This window comes from Melanotaenia boesemani, chromosome 7, assembly GCF_017639745.1.
Source record: "Melanotaenia boesemani isolate fMelBoe1 chromosome 7, fMelBoe1.pri, whole genome shotgun sequence".
NCBI lineage: Eukaryota > Metazoa > Chordata > Actinopteri > Atheriniformes > Melanotaeniidae > Melanotaenia > Melanotaenia boesemani.
In genome coordinates this window covers 9,309,554-9,330,844 of record NC_055688.1, presented here as the reverse complement: position 1 = coordinate 9,330,844, position 21,291 = coordinate 9,309,554, and the positions used below count along the sequence as shown (strand labels likewise).

Below are 21,291 nucleotides of genomic sequence, written 5' to 3'. Positions count from 1 at the left end.
AAAAGGGAGTTTTTTCGCTCTACTGTCACACAGTGCTTAGGATGGAGGACTGAAATTCAAGAGATTTGATGCAAGGTTTCATTAGCAAGGTAGTTATTGCTTATAAATTGGCTTATGGACAGTTATGATAAAGTGGACGGCTGTAGACCACGTGTTGGATTAGTTTAAATTGGATTATAATTGGACTATAATGATTCAGATTAAATTTGACTGTGTCAAAATGTCTTTACACTTGTTGTGAATTGGTGCTATTCTAATAAAGCTGAACTTCATTTATTTCTGCAGTGTGCGACGATTCAACTTTTATCTACCTGTACCTGGAGCAACTCAACCTTCTCCACTGAATCCAGCCTACTTTTGACAGAAGCCACATCAAATGGAGAAGAGCATATAGGGAAGGAAGTCAAACAGGAGAAGAGAATTTGTTTCTAACACCCAGTGGAACCAAGGGTAAACTCTGCCTTCACCTTGTTAGTGACAGAGTGGTGCAGAGGTTAGCACTGTTGGGTTAAAGTTTTAGATTTAAACCTGTTGTGGTGTGAAGTTTTTGTGCTCTGGCATCCACATGCTACTGCTCTCCTTTAAAACTCTGCCTGCACAGTCAACATGTCCTAGCTTTATGCTCTAATTTACTTTAAAAAATTCCTCTTAGCAACTGATGCTGCAGAACAGATGTCCTTTTCTACAGCTTTGTTCATTCTCCTCAAACCCAGGTTTCCTCTGTGTGCTAGAGAAACTTCTACTCGTGGATTTTTGCTCTGTGGCTGCACAGAATCATTTAAAACTGAAAGCTTAAATGAGCCGAAGTAATGTCAGGATCATGTCTGAATCTCTATTGCTGAAGACTTTTTAACAGACTTGTTTTTCAAAAAATTCAAGACGCAAACAGAAGTTTCGCAAATGCACTTGTGAGTGAAATGATAAGGGCTGAAACTGGAGAGCAGGACATTTGTATGCACAGCACTGAATAATGTCTATTAAATTAACCCTGTGATGGATAAGTGACCAGAACTGGGTACACTTCACTTCATACCTCAGCCACATCTCATTGTGCAGTAATACCAGAGGAATACAAAACCTGACAGTTATTTCTTTTTTGTTATTTTTCCTGTGAATAAACAGGGGTGGTGGTGGCACGTTATCATCAAACCCTGTGACATCAACTTGTCTTCATAAATCTAAATGTCACTTATCTGAAATGCAGTTTGATCTCATCATCACTGTTACGCTGTCGGTTGACTCAGAAATCGTGAGAACTGTTGCACTTTCAGAGATCTTTGTGCCTCCCGTGTGAATACCGTGCTGCAACTTCGTTATGCCTTTTCCTCTGGAGTTTATTAAGCAGCAGAGCTGTCAAGCTGTTTATTTCATGAGTGTGATTAATGCAGTGGTGTAGTTAGCTGGTAGGGGGACGGACACGCAGGCATGAAGAAAAACTGCATGAATGAACAGAGTCTGAGAGCTTAAGCTTTTCCAACTCTGTTGACCTGACAGCCTCGACAGAATCTGGAAATTCATATCAGGCTCTGTCTGCTAACAATAGCCCCTGACGCAATTACCTAAACAGATTATATAAAGTCAGGCTCATCCTGCTGAATATGCACCTTCATTACAAATCATTCCCTAGAAATTATTTAAAAAATAAATAAATAATTTATAATTATTTATTACATAATTCACTTGTGGGTTGTAATTATTCAGCACATATATTCTTCTCTGCCAGACTTTTATCTGCATTTAACCTTTTATTACATCATGTGAAAATAAAAAAGAATTAAAGCTATAAATTCTAATAAATGCCTGTTTAAATCCTTATCTGTAAAGGTCGTTGCAGCACTAACTGGACTGTCGGCATCCAGAGCCAAAGAGAAATCATATTTCAAAAATAGAAATGTGAATAGAAATGACTCCAGACAAACACCTGAGCAAAAGAATCTCTGCACGTAAAGAGCAAATGGTTTCAGCTGTTCTGCAGCCCCAGCAGGTTTAATAATTCCCACTTAGTCACTGTGAAACGCCCCCACTCTGCTCAATTCTGTCCCGAATTAGCTGAGAAATCCCACTTATAAAGATCACCATATAATGCAATATACCATTATGAGCTCAGCAGAGAAAGAAAGCTCCCCAGCAGCACTCTTCCAGGCTGTGCATCTCAATGCTCAGTGAACAGAATATTAGTACACAATGTAATAAATCTTTTTCTTTTCTTTTTCTTTTTTTTTAATGAAAAGATGCAGACAAGTTTCTGACAGCATCCTGACATGATGCAGGCGGCAGCAGCAAATCTTCCCTTTGGTGGTCCTTTGGAAGTTTGCATAAAAACAAACTTGAAGTTAGTCTAAAAGTCTTCTTTTGAATTTTGAACTGCCTTGGAGAGAAAATACTACTGTAACTGAATGAGCACAACTACTGCAGATTGCAAAGCCAAAGTTAGGAAACCCAAAGTTTAAAAAAAAAATGTAATAAAAATATTAATTATACAACAATAATTCATCAAAAATAAGCAAAGATTGGGCAGTAAATGATAAACTGGAGATGATAATTACAAAAGAGAGTGGAGAGTAGTTCATAGAAAATAAGTTTTTGTTACTTAATAAGTTGTTAAATTATACAGCAGCAGGAACAAATTTCCATCCACTCTGTTATGTTTACTATGGTTGAAAAGTGATTTCAGTTTTGAAAAGCACGATGCGAAACCATTTCCAGTTTTGTTCCTTCGACTGTGCTCTGAAAGTTTTATCTTTTCCAGTTTCATATCTTATTTCTTTCTGCAAGGTGCTGTGTACATTCTGTCAAACTTGTATTATCAGACATTTTTAATGAACATGAAGGGTTGCCTCACTTCTGGAGTGTCAAGAAACGTATTCAATACCAGACTGCCTTCCTGATGTGAGACAGTTCAACATGGAAACCTCTGACATGTGTCTTTATGGGGGCTAACATTCAGGGAGAGGTCACTAAATATTATATTGTCATCATCATTATCATTAGACATCATATTCGGCAGCACGCTGGCAGGAGGGAGGCACATTACCTTGACCACCAAAACAAGCACTCAGGATATTGTGTGGATACCAAGGAATGTAGCCAACTAGCATCATGATAACTGCAGGTACTCTAATATGTTAATGGGTATATTTTGCCTTTTTTATTTGAGCTAAAAGAGCAGGCATGGGAACTTTGGTTTAAAAATTAAACAGGATCGGGGACCAAACACCTGAAACAAACTAATTTTGCTTTAATAAGTTGAACAATGGTTAGAATTACCTTTGTTCCACACTGCAAAGGGCAAATAAAAGAGATCAAAAGATTGAGAACAACCAAAAACATGAAGATTGTTAAACATAGAGCAAAGAATTTTAGCAACACTAATGTATGAACATTTTTCTCTCTTTCTTTCAATAAAATCAATAAATACAAACCTTTTTCTGGAGATAATCTTTGCTAAAATGGTATTTTGAAACATCAATAAAATGCAGAGAAAAATTTGTTTCCAGGTTAACGTTTGGCTACATTCCTGCCTTATCCGACTGAGTCTTGGTGGGATCTCCTACCTTTAAAATTGGGCCGGATTCTGGCGTCGTAACCCGAAACTTTACCCATGAGTTTGTCCAGAAACTCAGATGGCGGCATCGGGGAGGCGGCTTTCCTCGCTGCAGCTTCTTTGGATGCTGCCAAGCTGGAAGACATCAAGAAAAATGTGATTAGAGACTAAATGTTTGGACAGAAGGTGCTGTGGTTAAAAACTGAAACCACTGTTATTAGCTTTGTCAAGTACACACACAGCTAATTTTCCATTTGGGTTCAGTAGCTGGTGAAAGCAACATCAGAAAAACGCACTGTCAGGCTGCAACCAATCCTAAAGTAGAGAAACTAAGAACTCTGAATATAAGCAGATGGCTGCTTTTGTTTAGGATCATCTGCATCAGCAGCTTGTATTTTTCAATACGTACGAACAGTCCATGTTTCCCATCACAGTAGTAACAACAGCTCAGTACCAACAATGCAACAGTTTATAAACCTGACATTTAACAGCAAACGAAGAAGCAGCATAAAATGAATATTTGAGATAGAGCGATTGTTGAGGAAATTAGTTTTAGTTATGAAAAGCTTGCAGCATTACAAAAATTAGCATTTTTTTCTTTGAGTATTTCAATGAATGAATTGATTTGAATGCATTAGAGAGATTTAAATGCACCTGTGTGATGGACTGCTGAGTTGTGCAATTTTTCCATTAATTTTAACAAAAAGGATGACGTGAAATGTTTGCATTTTGGAGATATCAGTCCTTGAATAACATTCATGCCAATATTGTTTAAAACGCTTTTTAAGGCAAATGACAAAACCTGTTTGCATCAAAGCTTCAAATAAGATGAATGAAACTTTATTTGAATTAGTTTGACCTTTAATTAAAAACAAAATAGTTAAACGTGAACGTTTACCGTCTGTGAGTTTAATGCATTAGTGGTTATGACACACACTTTCTCTTGATGTTGTTATTCAAACTAATGCTATAATTCACTTAACCCGCTCCGTATCCTGCTGAGTCCCACACTGATTTTACAATAAGGCCACGGTATTGCAGTTGAGCTCCTTACCCTATTAAGTCCATCATGCTCATTAGATGCTTTCTGCATAATATTAAATCCCCAGCATGGCCTTCAGCCAATAGACATACAATACAAAAACTCCGCCTCCATCAGTCCATAACACAGCAACATGCACACTTAAGACAAAACTGTTGGACAGAGCCAAAGGAAGCAATCAGGTTTTTGTTAAGTTTAATGGAAAAGGCAGCAGATTTAGACCAAAGCAAACAGCTGCTGTTGCAGAATAAGTTCAAAGAGTGATCAAGGCTGTTGAAAAGCAAATAGCCAGTTCAGGATTAGCCCATGACTCTGAATGACTCTGAAGTACTGAGACACCTCAGCTGAACAGGAGGAAGAAAGTTAGAGATAACGCATTTAAATGGTTGTACCACACTTAATGCTACACTACTATGATCCAAAGCAGGACGAAATCTGCATCTTGGGACTCTTCAAACATGCATTCTACAATATATTTGATGATATCTGACATAAGCAATTAAAAACAACACTGAGGCTTAATTATAATTTACTTTTACAAAAAAAACTACAAAAAAAAAAGGTAATTCAACATTTTTGTTGATATCAGATCTTTTTAATTAGACCACACATATACCACAAATAAACACATCTATCTATCTGTCTGTCTGTCTGTCTCTCTCTCTCTCTCTATATATATATATATATGTACACACATATGTGTGTGTGTGTGTGTGTGTGTGTGTGTGTGTGTGTGTGTGTGTATTAGGGGTGTGACAAACTAATTACAATTAATTAATTACAAAAATTACAAAAATTTGTAGAAGAATATATATATATATATATATATATATATATATATATATATATATATATAATCCATCCCCAAACATCCTGAGTTGCTGAAATATCCACAAGTATTAAGACAGTATCATATGACCATCTGTCCATAAGTTCTTGCACACAAAATCTGAAATTTAGATTTGTCCTTACAAATGACATCCACTCCCCTTTGCAGCTTTACACAGTGACGTTTAGGTTTGTTTAAGTGACTGATCAAGAACAAGCAAGTGTAATTTTTTGTTTAGTGTTTAGGTTTGATTCCAGTCTGACTGGAAAAGAACTGATTTTGTTATAAGCCTGGTCTGATTGGGTCTGTAAACATTCAGTGGAAGGACATTAGCAGGAACTTGTGGTGCAGTTTGTATTTTATTATTTCATTGCATCACTTCTTCCTTTGCCTGGAGAAAGAACATGCAGCATTATGATCCAGACTATAAATAACGTCCTGTAGTGACCCATTTCATCTAACTACAGCATAGAAAGGAGCGTTGTTAACAAAGATGACTTAGGAAGAACTCCAAAACCTGTTTGTGTTGGTTTTTCTTTCTGAATTAATAAACAACAGCAGCTGGAATTAGTTGCTTTGTCTTGTTAGCCACATAATAAATAAGTTTAATTTCAAAAGAGTTTGGATGCTGCAAATTAAAACATAAAGTTATGATTTCCAAATCTCACAGATATATGCTGCTGCCATCAAATTAAAGATGAGCTAATATTTCTCATTAAATAGTAAGACAGCTCACTTTTAACACTTAGGTATGTTTTCTATGTTGTGTTATAAAACAACAGACTGCTTTATGAGATTTCTGTTCCCATTTACATTTTGCAGCAGCATCCCAGTTGCTTTGGAAGTAGGGTTGTAACTCATGACTTAACATTATTGTTAACAATCATATCGATGTGAACAGACAGATTCTTTTTACTCAAATTTAATCACTTTGCTCCACTTCTCTAAAATATTTTTTTTTAAAGCTAAAAATCACACCTAAAAGCCTTTTGTTGGTGATCTGACAGATAACAGAGCTGATAATAAGCCAGTGTTTTGCTGTGGGGACAAAAGTGTGGGACTTTTTTGCTGCTGTTGCTGGTTGTTTTCATATTCATGTCTTAAAATCAAAATCAGACTCAGTGGTTTTTAATTAATCGATTTAAAGAAAATCTAATTATAATTTCTTTGCCATTTTCCAAAAGAAACACAACTTTTTGTTGATCCAACATGAGGTTTGTAAGATGTGGTGGACATTATAATTCAATCGTAAACCATTATGTTTTCCTGTTCGAACAGTTTTTAAAGTCTAAAACTAAAAGGGTGGTTGTGGTGTTCATAGCTAACCAAGTTGATGGGTTGGAGCAAAGAATGAAATATGGCACTAACTTGCTATTTTTCTCCACCACCACTCCAACATGTTTCATGATCATAGGTTAACAGCCCAGAATGATGTGTGTCGAGTCGTACTGCAACTGTCAGTGTAAGAAGACATCAAAGGACATCTCAGGCACGTCTTGGAGATGCTATGGCCTTTGATTAACAGAACTACAGTACTCGACACTCATGCTGAGAAGGAGGGAGGGGGGTTCAGATGGGTTAATAAACCTGTTGCACCCATGTACATGTTTAAAAAGATAGTTTTATGTTAAAAATTAAATTTCAATATGACAGTATATCACTGGAGTGACTGGTCTATTACTTATTTCAAATTCAGCTGGCATAGAAGTCCTGGTCATTCACTTTACTGATCAAAAACCTCTTTGAACATTTGGGCCAAAACATGACTCATAAAAATGCATGAAGCAAGATTTATGTCCTAATGGGAATTTTTCCCAACATGCATGTCTTATTCTGGGTCTGCCTACTCCAAACTTTACAGACAAGTTTGTGGACTATGTTTCTGAGAAATAATTTATTTTGGAGGCGAAACATTTTCATTTTGCAGCACTCAGATGTCAAACCAAGCAGCAGCTAGTCTCAGACATCAGGACGTTGTCTCAGCTCAGGGTATCAATGATTGAAAACACCCCAAATTATTTTCCTAAGAAGGTTCAGTTCAGGCTATCAAGTGGAAAAACATGAGTATGTCACTCTTTCACTCTGTTTAATAATTAAGATTGATTTGATTTCAGATCATTTGTGAAGTAAACTAAATCTTTATCTGACCAATCCTGACTAACAGTGAATGCAACATAGGTATTTTGATGAAAGGTAAATATAAGAATGATTTCTATTTAACTTATAGCTCCCTATGAGTGCGTGGGAGGAGAGGACCACTGCTGGATTAATCTCACATAAATTAAAATGACACATGATACAGTCGATTGCGTTCAAATTTTCACCTTCTAAATGTAAAACCACTAAGCGTGACTTTCAGTATGGTAAATAGTGTCATACAGCATGATAAATAGTGCCATTAGCAATTCATAAACACGCAATGCAGTCGGCATGTTGCTTTATCGGGAAGCTGCTGATCAGAATCATAATTCCTCCAGGTGAAAATGGAAATCATGGCGGTGCCATGATTGGAAAACTAAATAAAAAGGGACAAATCAGGTTGCTACCAGCCGTTTTAGGCCACCATGCCCTGTAAGGTCACCAGGTAAGTGACTGTACTACCTGCAGAGTTACATGATCTCCTTAAACTACAGGCACACACAAACACAGACTCTGTGTGACTACAGTACAGCTTTAAATGGTGCCAATCATTATGCTGCTAATGATAGTATAATGATCTTAACTGAGAACATTAATGACAGTGATGGAATTAAGTTTATGCTTGTTCCCTGACTGATTAATGATGAAGAAAATAAACATGCTGAATGTGTTTTTTTTTGCTATTTATCATGCTATTCAACATTTAACCAACACTGAAACATCATCTCTGAAGGCTATGCATTTTATGTTTTTGGGGGACTGCACATCTGCCCCTCAGCTTTGAAAAATATTCATCTGCAGGGGCTGAGATCTATGCAGACAGATACTTCAATGACAGAAAGAGTAATGTCCTGATACACTTTTAAAAAAAAGCACAATCTTTCTATTTACAGGTCACATTCAGTTTATATCACCTTGCTAACAACAATCTATAGCGATGTAACACCAGGGATATTTTGAGAACAAACATGCCTAAAACATGATTTCTGGTGTGTCTGGGCTCATTACAGCCATCTGAACACTCACCAGGATGAGGACCTTTCATCCATTAGCTGTATCTTCTAAAGAAAAAACATGTCGGAGAGAAGTGCACAACTCCTGTTTTGATCTCTCAGATTTAAAAAAATATAATTAAACTATCAAGTCAAAGATCCCCAATTTGCATAAGAAGAAGAGAATTATGAAAAAGTCTAGACTTCTCACATTCTCAATGGGCACTGCTGAAAGTTGATTGGATTGCTTGTTTGCTATTTGTAGTACAAAAAGGAAGAGCTGGCATTGTTCGCTTGCACCATAGAAGCTGCTGAATTCATGCTGTCACGTTAGATGTATTGGTTGTATCTACATAAAAATTTCAATTTTGTATCACTAGATTAAAAATGTACTGCTGAGTTAATGACAAGTTTTAAGCAAAGTTAACTTTTTTCCTGATTTGTTTTTTAAAAAATGCCAATTTTGCATCAAAGTGATCACTGATGAAGATTTGTGGCTTGTGTAAAACAGGCATTTCCTTCAGCGACTATGGGCTAAAAGAATGGGTCAGAATCTGGACTGACATTTACTTTCACCTTTTAAATCAACAGAATAAGGAACTGCCCTTATTCCTTTAAAAGGGCAGGTTATGGATGAAAACAATGTGACACAGATACAGAAAATGTTCTGACACAGTAACTAAATCTCATCTTAAATAACCAAATACAAAGACTTTTTAGGTCATTTACTGGATAGTTCAATTTCAGAGCTCCTGCATATTTGTCTTCGGCAAACACAGTCTGATATAAAGCCACCGTGGGCTACCTGTCCCTCTCCAAAAAGCAGGTAAACCAAACTGGTTGGTGGGGAAAGGAATACATCTAGCAGCACAGGAGCCAGAAGTGTTCAGGAGGATAGAAATTTAGTATATAGTCATCAGGTGGCTACAAGAATTCATCTGTTATGTTTCTCTTTTATTGTTGATGTGGAACTAAGCAGTTGATTGGTATCTGACTAAACAAAATGGAAATGCTAAGCTAGGTTAGCCCAGTAGCACCATGCTAACATGTTGAGAAGCATGAATACCCATTTATTTATGCTGGGATTTTTTTGTTTAAATAAATATAATTTGGTTTACACAGCGTAGACACAAAGAGTACACAACCACACCAACAGTCTCTGATGTCAAAATCTGTGTATTATTAGTAAAATTTAGTCTAGAGGACCTGAAAATTGTTTGAAGCAAAAATAATAGAGTAAAGGTGTAGATAATTGCCAACTCCAACATGGAAAAAAAGCTATTTCTATCTTAGTACAGCAATAAATATAGATATAATGAGACAAAAATATGACTGAGACACTGTCGTTCTTCTGTAACTGATGTTATTCTAATTCAGTCTTAAGCGAGCAATGACTCATGGTGCGTCCACGGCTGAAGGATGAGGCTGTGCTCTCTCTGCTTGTCTCTGCTGTTAAATTACGACAGTGATGCTGATGATGTTGTCATGATCATAAATCACAACATAGATAATTTCATTAGACACATCATGACTGATAATGTTGATGATTGGACTGAAAAGTTTAAGTGAACATCACATTACGAATGCTGCCCTGGCTTTGATGAATGTTGCAGTGATAGTTGCATGTTCTTTTTTTTTTTTTTTTTTTTTTTGTATTAGCTGCTTAGCATGCTAAATGTCTAATTTTTCTCTCTTAGTAGCTCCTGTCAGATAAACTCTGTAATAGGATTTTCTTTCCTTAAGAGTAAAAGGCTATTCTTCATTTTACTGTTTTTCTTTTTCAGGCAATTCTAAAGTTTAAATGAACAGAAAACATCAGGATTTTTGGCTTTCCTGACACAGTGCATCAGCTCCTGGAGTTTTTGTTACTATCGTCTACACACAAGATCCAACCACAGTCTGAATGCCCATTTACAATTGACGCAGAAGACGAATAGGCAGACAGATGGACAGTTTCGTCTGTCTTCTGCATCAGTTACATACGTAATTTGGTCTGTTTTCAAGGAGTTTAGCAATCCGTCGGTGGATGCAGAAAATGAAGCAATCTCATCGGAAATCAGGGCAGTGCTGAGCAGAAGACATGCAACCAGCAAAGAAGCAAACCAGAGAAGAAGGAGAGGAACAGGAATAAAAATAAATGCAGAATAAGAAAGAAGACGAGGACAACTGTTGAAATTGCTCAAGATTTTGAAAAAAGGCTATACGAGTATTTGGAAATAACTTTAAAACGATGCATTACCACTGCCAACCGGTGTCTCAAACTGATGTTGAATCGCAGGATTGAACTCTGACACTCAACACTGCCTACTAGTGGATGAATAGCCTTAACAACCATGGCAATGTAAAAGATGCATGGAAGTATGTCGGCAACGTATGACAATGTTTGAAATGGACGTCCCCATTTACATACATAAGAGAGCATAACCGGGACTTGAGGGAAAGACAACTTGATGAGTTTTCTGATCAACCTGGTTTTGGACTTTTGCTAATGCCCTGTAGACATTAACATGAGTAATTTGATAACCACAGATTTTTCTGTGTTTGCACAAGGGATAAATATCAGTGGTTCCCTACATTCCTTAAGGACACCCTTCATGCAAATACTAAAAAGTCATGGACCCCCTGCCCCACCCTGTGCTGAAACCATGCATCTGTGTGCATGAAATCATTGTTAGAATGGTGTTATCCTCTGTCAAATACGGGAGGGAAAAAAGCGAAGATAAAAATTTTACATTTCCCCTCTATTTTAATGTAGTTTACTCAAAGTAACAGAAACAAAATGTTTGACGGGGGGGACTGAGCAGTGCTGACTCCCCCCAAAACTCGGGTGAATTTCTAATGAGCTACTGGTTCTCGGTAGAAGCAGAGTCCTGGGAAAAGGCACAGTTTGTGATTTTTGTTAAATCAATTTAAAGACCACTGAGAACATTTTAAATAGTTCCACATAAGCATTGGAGTGGGTCTTTAAGGGGTAAACACAATCACTTCCATTCATATCAAATCATAAAAAGAAACTACAAGTGCGCCTCAGAAACGATTACTGCATCTGGAGGTTGTGTCACTGCAGATCAATACATCATTAAATCCTTAGTTTGCATCTATTTTCATGTGCACAGTTTTCAGAACTATCTGAACTTTTTAAAACTAACATTTATATTAGCACAGGAAAACCAAGAGGTGTGGCATGTGACGTTTAATGTCGCTCTGCTATCCCCCTGTTTTCACATAAAACACACACTCTCCTGTCCTTTGTTTCTGTTATGGTAAACATAGCCAAGACAGCATTGGAACTAACCTTGCTAACAGATTTTCTTTAAAAAATGCAGAGATCCATGCCAATATGAAGAAAAAAAGCCTTAAAACACATCACACTGCTACACAAATCAATACTCCAACAACACAGATCCGTCTTGTTTGTGTGTTAAGGTTTGTGGGAAGACAGGCAGGAACCAGGAAGGAGCAGATGGTGGATTCTGTAAAGCAGTAACAAGTTTATTTTTGGGTGGTTACAGAGTCCTTGAAAGTTACTGAGGCAGAGGGTGGTGGCAGGGCAGCAGGCCAGAAGAATAGCTTGTGGTTGGTCTTTCCAACTGGAAAAACAGCATTCCTCTGTAGGCTAGGTAAACAAGACAAAAACTGTTACAAATGAGACCGTATACAAAACACAATAAATCTCTTAAAGGCCGGAGTTGTACCACTAGGGTAAGACAACGATCTGGCAACGAATAGATTGCAAACTGGCTCTTAAGTAGGCTGGTAAGGCCAGACAGCAGCAGGTGCGTGGCATCTCCCATTACTGCCAGGTGAGGAGAATCTCCAATTAACAGCACCACCATGCCCAGTAGGATCTCTGAATTACAAGGTACAAACACAGTATATGTCAACATAACAGTAAAACACAATCCTGACATTGTGACTTTTGTGGGGAAAGGTAGATGAAAAAAAAAACCCTTTTAACAAATAGCTGTGTTCTTGTGTACGTTGTTTCTGTCTGCCACCTCGTGAGTCTGAGTCAACACAAACACACTTTTAAATTTGGAACAAAGTTGATGGAGGCATGCTTTAGGCCAATCAGCAACACGATACATCAACACTTGGAACATTTTGTGGCCTTTCAAAATCTGAAATTTTGACCTTTAGTTGCAGACCTCCCATTTGATAATCCTGCAGTTTTTAAATGTCAGTGCACAAAGCCAACATGTTTCACACCTCAAGTTTTATCAAAAGAGAGCCAGAGATGTCTGAGGTGTAAGATTTAAGAGCACATAACAGAATACCACAGACGGGGCATTTTAATGACAAAATCCAAAAAGAAATCATGTAAAATCTGAGAATAACAGAAAGGGGTACATGACAAACACTTTAAAAGGTCATCTCACTAAGACAGAAGTTGTTCAGGATTAGGAAATTAAAGGTGAGCAGTGGGATGACTGTTTTTCTGTCTCTCATCATCACTGCTTATTGGACGAGATGGCAAAATGGGAAATTGCTGCTATTTCGTAGCATGGCATGTCCTTTAAAATTTAACGTAATTTGATTTGATTCATTGAGTTACTAATGTGATGCTAAACAAGTAATGACAGAGCAGTTTATGCATGTCCTCTACTAAAACGAATGAAAATCATTTAAACAAAGAAAAATATAAACAGATAAGATTGAGGAGTGGTTTACCATTTCTTTTTTTAGCTCTAGTTTTTTGTTTTTAAACTCCTGTGTGTCATCTCCAGACTTCCCTCTGGCTGTCCTTGTTGTCTTAGCAGAAGGTCGCATGTCTTCAGGCCAACACTGCACTGCACATTATGTAAACACTCCTCTAAAGTGGAAAATATTGATTTTTATTTGGTTTACACATACAAATTCAAGCAAAAATAAAAAAGCAAAAAAGATTAGAATCTATATATTTTTTCACCAAAAATATTCAATGTGCAATAGTGTGATGCTTGAAGAAATAGTTAAAAAAAAAATCCACTATTCTGTATTATTCATTGAAAACCCTGCTCTACAGAATGTTTTCCCATCACTATTTACCACTGGTGCAGCCCTTTCAACTGCAGAAAGCTGAATGAAATAAGAGACCTGCTCACCCTCTGGATAATTTTATTTTCCAGAGGGTGAGCATCTTAGGTTAAATGTGGATTTCAAATTGACCCTTTTGTCTTATTCATCTCTGTGTTAGATGTTTTGTACCAGAGCATCTGCAGAGAATCCTAAATGCATGAACAAGAAAAACCCCTACAGAAATGCACCCCCCTCCCCTCATGAGGCGACAGTCCTACTTCACTCCTGCAGCTCGTAAACAGATCTATCCTCTAAGACTAATGTTGTAAATTATATCTGTCCACTCAGCAGCTGAGCAGGAAACATGAGTGAGTGTGAGAAACCAGACAGAAAGCTCTGATCCTTACATCTGTAATTGGGATCATCTTTACTGATTAAAATTACAGCGGCGCCTCATTGAGGACCGCTGGAGGTCTTCAGACATATCCAACATCAGACGGCGCTCCAGGGCTGAGCTGTGTGACTCACACACTGGCCCCACTAAAACGCTTATCTGAGTTATTTCTTTCAACTCATCATGGATAAACCATGCCTGTTTGAAGGCTGAATCTCACTGCGGACGTTTTTATTAGCTGAAATTTTAAATATCCTATAGTTTTAAGCTCAGCATCTGAGAACTTTTCTTCTATCAATCCCTGTGTGAAGCTTAAAGCAGCAATAAAAATGCTTCTCTATCCAAATTGCATTTATTAAAATCATGTGGAGCATGATTATGATAACAATTATCTGATATCACTATAACTGCTGAGATTAAATCAAGGATTTTTTTCTATGAGTGATTATCCTGTTGTGGTAATTGCCTATTTAAAAAAGCACAGTTGCTTGTTTCTTGTTGAAATCCCTGAGGTTAAAAGGGGCTGACTGCTGAGAGACAGACACAGACTGATTGGAATGATTTGTAGTTATCAATGGTTTATAAGGAACTAATATCCTCCAATGTCAACCTGGACAAAGGCATCGTTTTGTGTGCCATCACTGATCAGATAACATCTCCCTACCCTGCACAGTCGATGCCCATCAATCAGCAGACATCATAGTTTTAAGGCCCATAACATATCCAATTCTTCTCACTGTGATAGCAAATTAGGTGGATCAGAGATTATCTCTATGCCAATAATTTCTGCTGCAATGTGACAAATCCAAGCTTAATCCTCTTTGCAGTGACGACAAGTGTGATAGGATCACGCTCTTAGAAAAAAAAAAACAAAAAAAACTAATTCCTGTTGTTCAGTGCAGCATTTGCTGCAGAGACGCTACAATAAAGCATAAACTGTGTGTGAAATGGCTCTCAAATTAGCATCGAACAAACACACTGTTGAGCAGATGACAGCACAATGGGATTAGTCACAGATTGGGATTACAGCTGCGTGTCCTCGACACAAAGATAATGTCTCCCGGACAAGAAGCGTGGGACAACACTTCAGGCTGAATTATACTGACACTACTACTACTGACAGTTCAGCCCTTTACTTGGAGCTTTTAAAACAGAGCGTGACTTGATTCAAGTTCATTTGGTTGTTAGGAGCAAAATACTTGATGCTGTCACCCTTTGTAACACCTTCATCTCCAGCGTTGTGGTAACATGCGATGGCATACAAAGGATCGGGCATTCATGTCAAAATGAATTTTAATGTCTGAGCAAAAGATCACCTGACTTTTAAAAGGAAAGTATTTTAAGCAAAACTTCCTCCTGGTCAAAACAAAAAATTGTACTTGCACTATCTAAAAAAAATGGCCTTTTAAATGCTTCTTCCAGAAAGTCCAGAAACGCTTCATAGTTTTTTTTTTTTTTTGTTTTGTTTTTTTTTTTTTTTGCAAACACAACCTCTAGTGCTGTGAGACTGAATTATTATTTTATAGGTGTTTTTGGAATCATTATCCTTATACCTTCAACATTTTTACAGAAGAGGTAAAGTTTGCTTCTGGAAATTGCTGGTATTTAATTGAATCAATTCCTTTGACCAATGAAGTGTTCCCTGTGGTGCTGGCTGCACCAAAAAACCCAAAGCATGATCGATCCACCTCTGTGCTTTATAGCTGAAGAAGCTTTGTTTTAAAGCAGCTTCTCAACCTTGATTATGTTCTACCGGCTTTTTTTTTATATACACTATATATACAATATGCAGTGCTTTTTTTTCTACAGCTACACACTGATGGGCATTTGTGGTTCTGTGAGACGCTTTGAAAATATGAGGATCAAACCCAGTGGACAACCACTCCATCCCTTGGACTATGGCTGATTAATTGTGTCCCACCTTCACCAGACTTCTTTGTTTATTTGATAAATTCCAAAGCAGACTTTGGTGATGATTGAAAATAGTTCCACCCTGAATGCATAAGCTGGTAGCCTCACAAAAGTCTTATAACAATCTTCTAATCGATGGGCATCAAGTAAGCCAACTTCAAGTGCTACTCAGCTACTAAGAGGAGTTTAAAGATAATGTTAACTATATACCTTTCTGGCCTTAAAACTCTGCGTTCCTGACTCATTTCACACCACCAGTGAGCCGTTGCTTCCCAGCAGTGTCCTGAGGCTGAGAAATCGCACCATACAAGCAGCCGAGTTTTGTTTTACACGCTGCGTCACATGGTGACAAATGGATCGAAACATTCTGGCTGTTTAAATGCGCATCATGGCTGATTCAGCAAAGAAGTGCAATAAGAGATTATTATAGGAAAGGGAAAAAAAGAAAGAGAAAAAGTGACAGAGCAAGAGATAACATGAATCCAAGTAAGATACCCAGTACAGGCAGGATGCAAGATGGATCTGAGTACTTAAATTTAATAAGTTTTCCATGTTCTTGCATGTTTACTCTAAAAGCTGTATTAAACAAAACTAAGTCTCTAATCTTATTAGTGGCACTAAAAACCTTCTTCTTCTGAAAATAGTTGCAGATATTTTTACAAGTTGTGTCCAAACTTGCAATCAGGTTCCCATCAAGAATAACATGGTCACCTATCAGATCTTACTTAATTATTTCAGATTGAGAATTAAATGGTTAAAGAATTATTCCTGAGCCTGAAACATCCATTTATAGCTCATACAACACATATCATTCCTCAAGTTAGACCCGGCTGATGACATTAGGGCCACACATGGCCTAAATAACATTGCTACTGTTAGCACTTACAGTTTAGGTCCAAAGGTGTCTGCTATCTGGGACAGATAACTTTAGAGAACGTCTACAACCCTCCAGAGATCTGTGGTTGAAATCCAGCATCAGCAGGATTTATTCATCTGTGTTTGCATTATACTGCTCTGTTTAGTTGGGCTCAAAGAACCCTGTCTCTCTTACCTATATCTCTGACCTCAGTCATCAAGTTTCCATTTAGGATTTTTATTGAAAATATAAAGAAATGAATAAAAAACAATAATAATATATATTTATATATATGTGTGTGTATATAAATTTCATTAATGCATTAAAGTATATAAAGTTGTATTTGGCTTCTTTTGAAGATGACTTGCTGTGCATAGGAGGCATGGAAACACTTTGTTAGCTGCATCTGACCTATCAAAGGTTAAAATGATTGTCAATAACGAGGAACTCTCTCCATTTTCCTATTTTACAGAACCCTGAAAGGCCTATACTGCCATCCTATATTGAGATTACACTGCTTAGCCTTTTCAGTTAGTCAATAGAAACATTGCAGGTTTACATTTCCTTTTTTTTCTTTTGCATCTTTTGTTGTGCCACAGAAGCAACATGCAGTAACTTTCAATGCATATGTTGTCATTTCATTAAGAAGAAGCAATACTTCCAAAGTAACCCTTAGCCATCTCTTTCAATCGGAGCAATATAACAGGTTACTCATTTTTTCATTTGGATTATAAAACCTGCTGAATCTTATTTTATCCCTTGGGGTTTCAGGTCCTGACCAGACAAGCTAAGCAGACCAGTGATATAATTTGCTCACAGATGTAGGTGGTTGTTCTACAATGAAAATCTGAATCTAAACCAAAGAAACCTGACAGTTATTCACTCACAGTGGTACAACACTGACTTTTCCCTTCATGCCTGTGCCATTTGTGAATCTACTGAGAGCAAAGTAATATATTTAAAAAAGAGAAAAGATCATATCCATCTCTGTTTTTACAGCAGAGCCAAACATCTGCCAGGTGTTTCCATTTGCATAAAAGCTTGGTTTAATAGATTCAACTGGTACCTTTAAAACCCACCTGCTTTACCCTGATGGTAAACACTTCACTCTGCAAAGGCATTTCTCTGTGTTTATGAATTAATCAGTTTCCTCTCCAACTGTACTGCAGTTACAGGAGAAGGAAGGAAATGAAAGCTTGTAAAGTGAATACCGAACACCGAAAACTGGATGTTTAACTCACACCAGGTGCACACAATTGCAGGATAGCATGAGCCATAGATAACGTGGGGATTTCTGCACTGGCTCAATGAAATGTTCTTTTGCTTTGATTTCTCACCTGAGCAGACAACCTTTCCAGCTCTGGCTCATCATGAAAGAGTTTTTTTTTTCTAATATGATCTTCATGCTGCTAATTCTGTGGCTCTTAGAAGTCCATGTGAAAGCTACAACCATGCAACAGCTATCAAGGTACTTGGAGCTATAATACGTTAAAGCAGTAAAAGCAGAGGTGGTGATGAAATATTTAAAGGCTACATGACATTTAAACACTTTCACTGAGCAAACTACACAAAAATGTCAGATATTAGACACTGGTGCTGTTAGTTGCAGCTATATTTTAGACTTCTGCCAAGGAAAATTTGACTTTGTGGAGCTGCACTTGAAAGTAGTATTTACTGAGATGTTGAATCAAAATGTACTCCATGTCAAAGCAGTGCATATCTAATGGCTACAGTTAATTTAGAAGCTTGATATCCTGCTTTTCACATATTTTTGGTTCATTTTATTGGTAAAGCTCATAAAATATGAACAATAATCCAGATGTGGAAAGTCTCTATATTAGAATTTACCAGGTCTTTTTTTCATTATCTTATTAAAAAATGGGAGATATTGCACATTAGTAAACACAAGTAAAAAAACAATAAAAACACAACGTAAATGTGTACACTCGTAGTGTTACTACTAACATACATTTATTGTCCTTTGGCAGGTCACAGACAAGCCTCAAACTTACATAATTAAAAGGTACAAACAGAAACAAAGTGCAAACCATAGCGTATAGTTCAAGTACATGAGTCTGGAGTGAAGTTTTCAAGACACTAGATATAAGACAAACACTATAATTTAATTATGACAGTCACTTACCATTCAGTCACACAGGGTAAGTATACAATCAAAGAGGGTGCAGCACATGTACGTGTATATGTAAACATGTCCCACACGTAACAACATATAACAGTAATAAAAGTAGTGAATAAACTTGCTCTTTTTATGGCACATTCAAAGGCTTCAGAACAGGATGAAAACATGCTACAGACTGAAAAGCAAGTATTATTATAGTATTATTATTATTATAGAGTCTACAGAACACACAAGCTGTTTTCAGGTCTGACCAGTTTTCACCAGTGAGCTGTGCGGTAGCAGAGACGAGGCTGGAATTAGCTGCAAAACACTATCTTTGAATACTAAAGATTTATCTAGACATTTGCTTCCTTATATGTTGGGTTCATTTTCGTAAAACAATTTGTTCTGGGATATAAAAAATTAGAAATTGTTTTGCATAAATTTCAAAGACATGTGTTTGAAAAACATGACGGTATAGTGCTAAACCAGCTGAAACAAGCCAACAGTTTGGAGGTGGTAGATTTGAAGCTTCCTATACAAAAAGAAAAAAAATAAGAATATCTTCTACATTGAAGAAAAATTCATTAGTAGGCCTGCTTTAGATTGAACTACAGAAACTCATTGCTAACACACACGAGGCTGGATCGACCACCACACCAAACATCATACGCACTCCGACCAAGTCTCACTTGTGTCCACGGAGTGAAAAAATTAAAGTTTAAAAGAAGGATGTCACTAATAAAAACTTAATCCAGTTATTTATTTCATTACATAAAAATTGTCATTAAAAGTGGTCTAATTTTTAACTGAATCCCAGTTTTGCTTTGGGGAAACAGTAAATTCTAAATATGCAGAGTGAACCTTTAAACAAAGCCTCACTGTATGCATGATAATAAAAAGTATGCAAGAGGAAGGGGTTTAACAATACACTGATTTATAGTGACACAATGGCCGACGAAACAACGATCCGTCGATCCAAATTGAAAATATTACTCAAACATTGATAAGTAGTTATCAGTAATGTGTGACTGAGAGAGAATGTGTGGTGTTGTGTGTACAGTAACAGAAGAGATTGTCTTTATTTAAATGTCTGAGTTCATTGATAAAAATATAATTAGATTGCTTGTTGCTTTTTGGGATTTGATATGAATGGAAGTGATTGTGTTTAAATCAACCAGTGATATCGTGCCAAATCGATGTGTGACTGCTGGACTGAACCAAACTCAAAATTGTTATCCACTAAATTCTAAAGATCAAAATAATGATTTACCACTGAGAGGGATCCCAGCTATAACTAGCACTGATAAACCAACTGTCAGTTGAGACACTGACAATATTTATACTTCTGGTTTACAGAAATTAACTATGTCTATATTTTACCTAATGACTGGGTTGCCAGTGGAGCAAATTCCTCCTCTTACACATTACACCTGCAACAAGCACTTTTTACTGTTATTAAAGCTCTACGAGTGATTTTCAAGCCACGTTTTTATCAATATGATCATCATTCCTCCTCCATATGTATCTACTTAAAAAAAACTGGAATGAGGAGAGAGGCGTCTCACAATCAACTGGAATATATTCACTAACAGCCATTCAAAGGCCTTTCCATCTGCCTTTTGTTGATAATCTTTCCCCCTGAGCACCCCCTTCTTCCATGATCAAAGTTTGGATTTGCTTTAATTATTTTAGATCAATGCTGGCTGTGGCTACAGTGGAGACCCATGGCCAGTGCTGAGGCAGCACAGGAGAAGAAGAAAAAACAGCTGAGTCATCCTTTGCCAGTGTTTCACATGCACACAGCAAGGAGAGAGCGAGAGTGTCAGAGAGGTGTGGGCAAATGCGAGGCTCCAATCATTAGCCCTAAGTGTTCCTCATTATGTTGCTAAAGCCTCTGAAGACCCAGAATCCCTAATTGATCTCATCCTGGCATTTAGTAACACTCAGGAAAGCAAAGGGCTGCTTGCTTCCCTGGCACTAACAGACAGGCTGCCTCACTCGCTCAGAAAAAAAAAAAAAAAAGAAAACCTGGCTCATCACTACAAATAAAGGCCTGATACTCGGATGACTGAGCTGTGCCACACACTCCGCTGCTCCGATAACACCAGACCAAAGCAAAAGCAGTCACTTTTTCACAATGACGGGGCAAAAAGTCAAATCAGTCACATTTTTAAAGGTATTTTGATTCATTCGGGGGGAGAGAGATTTCACCCGAAACCTCTACAATTCAAATAACGAGTTTTGCTTTAGTTTGTTTGCAGCAGTGATTCATGTGGGTGTGTGTTTTTCTGCTGCTGCTTCCTGTGCTGCGTCAACCATTCCAACATCCTGCAGAGCATGTTTTTTCTTTTTTTTTTTTTTTTCCCAGAAAACCTCATGAGTCACATATCAGGGCAACGTATAAACTCAAATATGCACATTCCAATGGTAAATGTTGTATTTACATTAAATTACATGAAATCTC

The 21,291-nt window shown here is 37.2% G+C and overlaps 1 protein-coding gene across 5 annotated transcripts in view; it reads right to left on the bottom strand.

Annotated features, from left to right (window-relative positions):
- Positions 1-21,291, bottom strand: part of glra1 (glycine receptor, alpha 1) — a 130,376-nt gene that overhangs the window by 97,077 nt on the left and 12,008 nt on the right. For 3 of the 5 annotated variants that reach the window (XM_041989963.1, XM_041989965.1, XM_041989966.1), the window contains exon 2: positions 3,555-3,679. In XM_041989963.1, coding sequence (XP_041845897.1) covers positions 3,555-3,679 — 125 coding nt within the window. Of the gene's footprint in view, positions 1-3,267; positions 3,280-3,554; positions 3,680-21,291 lie in introns of all 5 variants that reach the window. The other 2 variants (XM_041989962.1, XM_041989964.1) reach the window with 1 other exon arrangement.